Source organism: Opisthocomus hoazin, chromosome 14 (genome assembly GCF_030867145.1).
Source record: "Opisthocomus hoazin isolate bOpiHoa1 chromosome 14, bOpiHoa1.hap1, whole genome shotgun sequence".
Classification (NCBI taxonomy): Eukaryota; Metazoa; Chordata; class Aves; order Opisthocomiformes; family Opisthocomidae; genus Opisthocomus; species Opisthocomus hoazin.
Window position 1 is genome coordinate 11,070,114 of NC_134427.1, and position 8,515 is coordinate 11,078,628.

At 63.1% G+C, this 8,515-nt stretch overlaps 1 protein-coding gene across 2 annotated transcripts; it reads right to left on the reverse strand.

The window, feature by feature from the left end:
- On the reverse strand, window positions 1-8,035 carry SLC7A3 (solute carrier family 7 member 3). 2 transcript variants are annotated; one of them, XM_075435347.1, is made up of 12 exons: window positions 7,959-8,035; window positions 5,374-5,782; window positions 5,023-5,181; window positions 4,765-4,936; window positions 4,554-4,666; window positions 3,514-3,736; window positions 3,206-3,345; window positions 3,025-3,127; window positions 2,545-2,756; window positions 1,747-1,913; window positions 1,355-1,463; window positions 1-1,261 (listed from the first exon to the last, which is right to left on the reverse strand). In XM_075435347.1, the coding sequence occupies exons 2-12, from the start codon at window positions 5,741-5,743 to the stop codon at window positions 1,128-1,130; spliced, it is 1,902 nt and encodes a 633-aa protein (XP_075291462.1). In that variant the 5' UTR covers window positions 5,744-5,782; window positions 7,959-8,035; the 3' UTR covers window positions 1-1,127. The 2 variants fall into 2 exon arrangements, with proteins under 2 accessions (XP_075291462.1, XP_075291461.1); XM_075435346.1 differs by lacking the exon at window positions 7,959-8,035 and adding an exon at window positions 7,526-7,613.
- Between the last annotated feature and the right edge of the window lie 480 nt (window positions 8,036-8,515).

Consider the following 8,515-nt stretch of genomic DNA (forward strand, 5'->3'; position numbering starts at 1 on the left):
GGCTGATTTAGACCAGACCAGTCCTGGCCACGCTTCCTCTCTGGGCCATTGCTGGAGCCTCCAAGAGATATTTCCAAGGTTTTTACTGCAGCTGCTGCCCTGGGACCTGGTGAGACTCTCCCTGCAGAGCAGAGCCATGGCAAGCTGGTGTCCTGCCCACAGGTATCCACAGGGCTGTGTTGAGCTGGCCTGGAGCACTGCTCCACGGTTCCTGGCTCACTGGCTCACTGTCCCAGGGGACAATGCGAGGGCTGGTGGCTCCAGCCGACAGGTTTTGGGCAGAGAGCTCAGCCAGCACAGCCGGCTGTGGCCAAGCCATGCTCTGTGCTGGCACCAGCCTGGCACCCAGCCTGGAAGCACATGAGGTCCTGCCCGGGGGTCTGCGACCACAGGGCATTAACACGAGATGCAGCAGGACCAACAGAGCCAAGCACTTATACCTGTTAAACTAAATGTTTTTTAAAAGTCAGCATTAAAACACCAATTACACAAAGGCATACGAGGTTGGATACTGGTATGGCTACACTGTGGACATCTTCACGGACACCCGAGCTAGATGCTCACACCAAGCAGCATGGCCGGGGCAGCACGGGGCTCAGTGTGGGATGCAAATCCCCGTCACAGAGAGGGTTTTGGCCGGCTGAGCCCTGCGCTGCCACGGAGCACCGGACTGCTGGCAGTGCCAGAATGAGCTGCCCCAAGCCTCATCGGGCAGCTCCAGCCATGGCTGCCATGTACATGCCTGGCACTTGGAAAGCATGGAGAGGAGGTGGTAACTATCACCACATGGACAGACGGAACAAATACAGCTGCACCATCACATGGGGCGTACCGTGCACAGGGAAAGCAGCATTTCTGACAGCAGCTTCCACGGTGGGAGGGCTGTGCCGGTGTCATTGCCCCTCGGTGGGATTGAGGGGATGGCAGAGACCAGCCTTGGGCCACCAGCACTTGTCTCCATGACCTCTGCTCTGCGAGGGGAAAGGGCAGCACACGACCTGGCTCCGCGGTCCTGACTCTGGAACTCATTCCCCGCAGGAGGGGGGATGGATGTACCGTGTGGATCATGATCTTGTACCCAAGCAGGAACGCTGGCAGAGGTCCACGGAGTGCCAGTGCCTGGTCCCTCAGACCGCAGCACCCCCAGGGCCAAGGTCCAGTCCAGGGTGGTGCAGAGGCTTTTCAGCTGTGGCACAGGGTTCCTCCGCATTTTTCCCTTCCACGCTGTTCCGAATCCCATAGCCAAAGTAAATCATAAAACCTGCAGGACAGTTTCCACAATGAAATGTGCAGCAGTGAGCTGCAAGTGTAACAGGCCCCCAGGGCACCGCGCTCCCCTCCGCAGGGCACCTACCCACGGCCATCCAGACAGCAAACCGCACCCACGTGCCAGCACTCAGCTGTACCATCAGCAGGATGTTAATGAAGATGCTGAAGATTGGCAGAAGCGGGAGGAAAGGTACCTGCAAGAGACAAGAGGTGCCATGTCAGCTGTGCCTTGAGGGACCTGGCCAGGCTCGAGGATGCTCCTGGCCACAAAGGGATCCCACCACCCCTGCCACAGCCCAGAGAGCACCCGGGCACTTCCATGCTGGGGACTGCACCTCAGCCAGCCACGTCTCAGGCCCTTGGGCTTCCCTGGACAGTGACTGCCCAGCAGCGAGCTCTGGCAGACCCTGCAATGGCCCAGACCCTGCCAGGGACCCGCAGGGGTGCAGACGCTGAGCTGCTGGGGGCTGCACTCACTTTGAAGTGCAACCGGGCATTGCTCTGCGGCTGACTCCAAATGATGACGATGGGAATGAGCAGAGCCACGAGGAGCAGCACCAGGACCGTGATCCAGCCCACGCTGGCATCCTTCAGCGCCGACACCTTGAGGGTCAGGACCACGCAGATGACTGTAATCAGTGTGGCTGCAAGAGAGAGGGCAGTCGGGGGACTGCACGGCACGTGGCCTCCCTGGGACCCCCAGCCTCACCAATGGCTGGGCTTGAGGCACGCACTCCTCTTGGTCAGGTGTGGGTCTAGCACGTGCCGTCTCCAACACCACCCCAAAGACAGCCCAGCAAGCCAAGGGGAACCTGCACTTGACTGGTCTTGAACCCAGCTCTGACGCTTACCCAGACCTGGTTGAGCCGCCCCATTCTGGCTGCACAACGAAGCCACTGATGGACCGAAACCTCGCTGGACAAGCCCGAGTGCTTTCGGGGGACCAGGGATCACCCTTGCTGGGTGGCCAGCCTGGGCCAGGCTCATCACACGGAGCTCCCATGACCGCCCACACATGCCTGGCTTAGCATCCACATCATCCATCAGCCCCCGTGCACCCCAAACCCCAGCTGTGCCCTGCGCTTGGCACCCTGCTCAGGGCAGAGCGGGTCCGGCACCCGCTGGCGCTGCCAACAGCAGCTGGCAGCCTGTGCTGGCCGGCTCCTCCCCTCCACCCAGCATGCCCACCATCCCTTCCCAGCTCCACGGTGACGCGCCAAAATGCTCCGGCCTCTGGCAGGAAGGGACATTGGCCACTGGCTCCCACTCACTCACCGATGACCGGGACACAGATGTAGACGATGTGCCCTGACAGCGCAGTGGGGGTGTCTGCAGGCGGGTTGAAGAGCGTCGCCAGGGACAGTGTCTCTTTCTGCTGGGCACTGGTGGCAGTGACGGCTGGGTTCATGATCACCCTCTCCTCCTCGTTCCCATTCAGCTCCAGCATTTCCATGGCCTTTGGGGAGTTCAGCTGCCCAGACTGGTACCTGAGCAGATGGAACAAGCTGCAGTGAAGCCCAAGGAACTTCCCAGTGCAGTGGGATAGTGGGCAGCACCCTCATAGCCCTCCTGCTCCTCCAGCCACATGTGCTGCTCCAGCAGTGGCTCTGTGATGGCCACTCCACAGATGTGCCCAGAGACACCACACAGGCTCTGGTGAGCAGCTTCCATCTGGGGAAATGCTGCAGCCACGAGCACCGGGGTCACCACAAGGCTCATCCACCCCAGCACCGCCATGCGAGAGGAGGCACTCACCGGAGGATGAGCACGCACACCGCCACCAGGGAGTAGGCCAGCAGCGTGCCAATTGACATGAGGTCCACCAGGTCCTTCAGGTCAAACAGGAAGGCCATCACCGCTGCAATGAGGACATGCAGCGTGAGCACAGCTCCAGACTGCCACAGCGCTGAGTGTGAGTGGCGGCCGGCAGCCTTACCCGCAAGGAGTCCCGAGGTGATGGTGGCTGACAGAGGGGTCTTTGTGTGGCTGTTGATGCTGGAGAGGGTCTTGAAGAGCAGCCCGTCCTCTGCCATGGCATAGATCACACGAGGCATGGGGAACATGGAGCCCAGCAAGCTGCCGTGGGGAGAGAGAGACGGCTCAGGGCTTGCCAGGCAAGCTGCTGACCAGCTTTGTGCCAGGAGCAGGACAGCTGCAGGATGGGGCAACCCCCAGCCCAGTCAGAACACGTGCTGCTGGTCCCCATGCTGTGCTTGGTGGTGCCAGGGATGGAGCGAGGCCTACCTGGTGGTGAGGGCACAGAGTGAGCCAACGGCAACGGCATAGCGGGCGGGCTCCCAGCCCACCGCCTTGAAAGCCTCGGGCAGGGGGCTCTCCTCGTTCATGAGGAAGTAGGGCACCATGAGGGTCAGCGCCGCAGAGACCCCAAAATAAGCCAAGAAGCAGATGAGCAGGGACACAATGATGCCAATGGGGATTGAGCGCTGTGGGTTCTTGGCTTCCTCCCCTGTGCGGAGACAAGAGGCAGCGTCTGTCCCCGCTCCATGGCACAGCGCGAGGCAGCAGGGGCTTTCCGTGGCAGTGTGGGGCTGTGCAGCAGGCAGGGGCTGATGGAGGGGAGTGGTCCCCAGCCACGCTGCTGCGCTGGCGGAGGCTTCGGCACTAACTGCAGAGGCGCATGGGCACACAGGCATGCAGCCGCGCGGCAGCTGGGCTCTCAGCCTCCCCGGCCGTACCCCCCCCATAGTCCCTGCGCGTGGGTACAGTGATGCAGCCACTGTGCCCTCTGCCCCCCCGGCCTTCAAGGGCTCGGCGCTGGTGCGGGAGGGAAGGAGGCGGCAGGCCTGGGGGCAGGGAGGCACAGGCAGGGAGGTCAGGCAGGACAGCCTGTACCAGCCACCCACTAAGTAGATTCCTAGGGGAATGAGAGGAAATTAAGAGGGCTCCCTGTGCTCCAGAGAGCAGCAGTTCTGCATGAGCTCAGTCATTTAGAAAATCGTTGCCGGAGGCTGGGAAATAACCAGGAGGCATGAGCAATTCCCTCGGCTCGGCAGCGGAAAGGCTCCCCGCTGCCGCAGGAGCTGCAGAGCAGGCAGGGTGCAGACCGCTCCCACTGCGCGGTGCGGGAGCCCCTTTTGCTGGGGCAGGGCAGGCTGTGAGCCCTTTTCTGCTGGCCCAGCTGGGGACAGAGCCGCTGCAGGGAACCCTCCCAGGAGCGGTGGGACAGGCCATTTCCCACGCCACCGAGCATCCTCCCCGGTGGGTCCCAGCCAGCCACGGCTGTGCTGGGGAAATGCCCCCGCCGCCCTCGCCCGAGGCACTACCTGTGGTGGCGATGCAGTCAAAGCCCACGAAGGCGTAGAAACAGGTGGCTGTGCCCGTCAGGATCCCTTCCAGTCCAAAGGGGACAAACCCGCCAGAGCCGAAGGCGGTTTTCCTGCAGAAGGAGGACAGCAGCTGCCGTGGGGTGTGTGGACAGCGGGGCCGGTGCCAGACCTGTGCCAGACCCTGGCCTGACACGGCTGCTCTCCTCACCTGGTGTCATGCAGCTGGTACGAGCGGTTGTAGTCCTCCTCAGTGAGCTGCCAGTTCTTGATGTCTCCCTTCACGAAGCCAGCAAAGATGACGAAGCCCAGCACCACCAGGTTGACCGCTGTGAAGATTTTGCTCACAAGGGCAGATTCACTGACACCGAAGGCCAGCAGCGCTGCAGGGACGGATGGGGTGAGTGGGGACCCGCTGGGCTCCCATGCCACCACCCACGGTGCCACGGAGTTGCTCCTATGCACTCACCAGTGAGTAGCCCAACCAGGATCAGGGCGAAGAAGTCTGGGCGCTCGGCCAGCACCCCGGGCAGGTGCACTGTGGTCTTGTTCATAAAGAAGTTGGAGATGTGGTTGCCGATGATGTTGTCGAATGCCGCGCTCCAGGCTCGAGCCACGCTGGCTGTACCTGGTCGTTGGCAAATCTATGCATCAGTCTGAGCCCAGAGCAGAGCAGCACCGGCCACCCCCACCCCAGCACCCACCTCCCTGCTGATCCCACCCCACAGCACAACACGCTGCCCCACGAGCCCCCCACACTGCCAGTGCAGTGCTCCAAGGAGCCCGGGCGCACATGCCAGCACCCTGCCCGGCCCCATACCTATCACGTAGGAGAGGATGAGGTTCCAGCCAGTTGTGAAAGCCCAGATCTCACCAACAGTGACATAGCTGTAGAGGTAGGCAGAGCCGGTCTTGGGGACGCGGGCCCCAAACTCCGTGTAGCAGAGTCCAGCCAGTACCGATGAGAGAGCAGCCACCAGGAAGCAGAGGACAATGGAGGGACCCGCCATCTCCTTGGCCACCTTCCCAGCCAGCACGTACACGCCGGCCCCCAGTGTGCTGCCCACCCCCAGGGCTATGAGGTCCAGTGTGGAGAGGCAGCGAGCGAAACGCGTGTCCTCGGAGCTCAGATCCACCATGCGCCGGCGGATCAGCTTCTTCCCAATGCTGGTCATTTTTCCTCGGAACATCTTGTCTTCTCGTGGGTGGTGCTCAGCTGCTCAAAACCCCTGCAAAAGAAGGCACCGCAGCAGCGTGAAGCTCAGCATCCTGCAGGTAGCAGGACCCACACTGCGGGGAGTAGGGCAGGCAGCGATGCCCACAGGAGCCGTGTCTGCTCCCGGCCAACCTGTCAGCCCCAAGCCCCCACCACGCTGCTGAGGCAGAGACCGTGGCAGCCTCCTCCAAGGCACTGTGGGGCTGCACACACCCCACCTGCACCAGGAAAGCAAGCCGGGGATGAACCCAGCGAGTCCACGGTGGGAAGTACGGGTGGTCCCAGAGCTTGCCCACTGTCTCCCAGCAACTCCCCACTGATTTGGCAGCCTGGAGATCCCTCAGCCCAAACTTGACTGCTGGCGCATCCCTGCCAGATGGCAGAAAGACAAAGCATTCCTCCAGCAGAGGATTTGGCAGGCTGGGCTGACCGCTGGGATGCAGTCCCAGCAGCTGTACTTACACCCTCAGCAGGGATGCACGGCCAGACACACAATGTGGGCCCCCGGTGCACATCCTGTGCATGCCGACGGCGCTTACTGAGCAGCCCCCATGCTCCGCAGGCTGCAGTCGCTCTAAATGTGCAACACCCCTACCCCCCTTGCTCACAGCACCCAGCCCCAAAAACCTCTGAGCGATCAGCATCCTGTGGAGCAGGCAGCTGGCACAGGGTGAGAGGAGCTGCAAGGAAAGTGGTTCCCAGTGCCCGTGGGCATGGCTGGCACCCCGTGCCCAGCCCTGGAACAAGAAAAACACCCTCCAGCCAGGCGCCCGGGGCAGCACCAACACCGCCGCGCTGTAGGTATCAGCGTGAATACACACAAGGATAACTTTGTGACCCTTTTCCACTGGTTATGACTATCATGGTTGCAGCGGCAGCCATCAGCTCGACTGCTTGTGAGTGCTGAGGAGCAAGCCTTCAGATTTTCTGCCAATATTGTTAACCGAAACAGAACTTTATTGCCTAACACAACACTAGCCTACAACATTCAGAAGATACGCTTCCATGACAGCTTTGAAGCGACTAAGAAAGGTAAGAGTACAGCACACTTTGCAGCGTTGTGGCCATCTATTCATTAAATAAAGGCATGGTTTGGCTTGACACCCAGCAGCTCACTTGGTCCTGCTTTAGTCAGTGACCGAGATTTGAAGTCCTCCAGGAGCTGACCTTCTGGAGGCGTTTTAATATAAAGGGAACAACTATCCTCTTTTTCCTCTGCAAACCTCACAAAACTCCTTTCAGTGTTTGCTTCTAATCCTGACGCTGCTCCATCGCTCCAGGGATCGCGGACGCCCGAGTGGAGCTGTGCAAACTGCAGGCGTGGGGCTGGCGGCAGGAACGCTCTCAGCCCTTGCTCCCGGAGCAGCGCGGAGAAAAAAGCGGGAGCAGGAAGATGCGGGACGGCCGCCACCCCCCAGGCCGACCCGCGAGCCCCGCTGCGCCCGGCCAGAGGAGCGCGGTGAGCGCCCGGACCCGCACCGGCTCCCGGCCCGGGCAGCGACAAGCCCGAGCCTCCCGCCGCCCCGCACCCCGGCACCCCCGCACCCCGCCGCCAGCCCGCGCTCGGTCCCTCTGCCCAGCGCCCGCGGGGGGTTGCCAGCCGCGCTCCGTCCCTCCGCGGAGCCCGGCGCTGCCCCCGGGGCGGCGGGGCCGGGCCGCTGCCCTCCGCAGCCCCACGTGCGGGCGCGGCTGATGCAAGCGCGGCAGCGGCTGTGCCAGGCCCGGCCCGGCCCGGCGGCAGCTCCCCGCGACTCACCGGCCGCTCGCTCCCATCCAGCTCGCCCCGCGCCGCGCACCCCGGCACTGCCGCCGCCGCCGCCGCCCGCGCCGAGGGGGTTGCGGGGCGCGGACCGGCTCCGCCCGCCAGACGCCGGGCGGGGAAGCCCGGCCCCTCCCGGCCCCACCCGGGCCCGGGCCCTCGCACCTGCCACCCTGCCGCCCCCCCGGCACACAACGACACAAAACGTAAATTCAAGTCATAAATGGCACCGGGGCGGGGGCTCTGCCCCGAGCCCCCGGTTCTCCACTCCGCCGGCTCCGGGGGCAAGGGGCAGCTCCAAGCCACGGAGAGCTGCCGGGCGCCCCGGAGCGCAGCAGGAGCCAGCACCCTTTGCTCGGGCACGCAGGCCGGGACCCGGCACCCAGAAAATTGCTCCTGACGCAACCCCGCGCTCGCGTGTCATCAGCACCGGTTCGGGCAGGCAGCGGTGCCGGGCGGTGGGCCGGCCGCTCCCTGGCGTCGCGGGCAAGGCTCTGCTCCAGCGCTGCACCCAGGGCGCAGAGGCAACAGGGTTCCAGCCGCCAGCAGCAGGGCAGGCAGGGGCACAGCGCGGGGCTCTACAGGCCCCACGCTGGGTGCCTGCCCACCCCACCTCCCCCCGGGGTGCACACATGAGGGCGGGGGAGACAAAAAGGCTCCACTCGGCAAGATGACCTAAAGGTGATGGAAACAGCAACACAGCATCCTGTAAAGGCAGCTGCCAGGCAGTGACGCAGGCTCTCCTCCCACTCAGCCCTGCAGATGAATGAACCGTGGCTCAGCAACCCCCCACGCTTTCTTCCAGAATCACAGAACCACAGAATCACAGAATGGTAGGGGCTGGAAGGCACCTCTGTGGGTCATCTAGTCCAACCCTCCTGCCGAAGCAGGGTCACCTACAGCAGGCTGCACAGGACCTTGTCCTGGCGGGTCTTGAATATCTCCAAGAGAAGGAGACTCCACAACCTCCCTGGGCAGCCTGTTCCA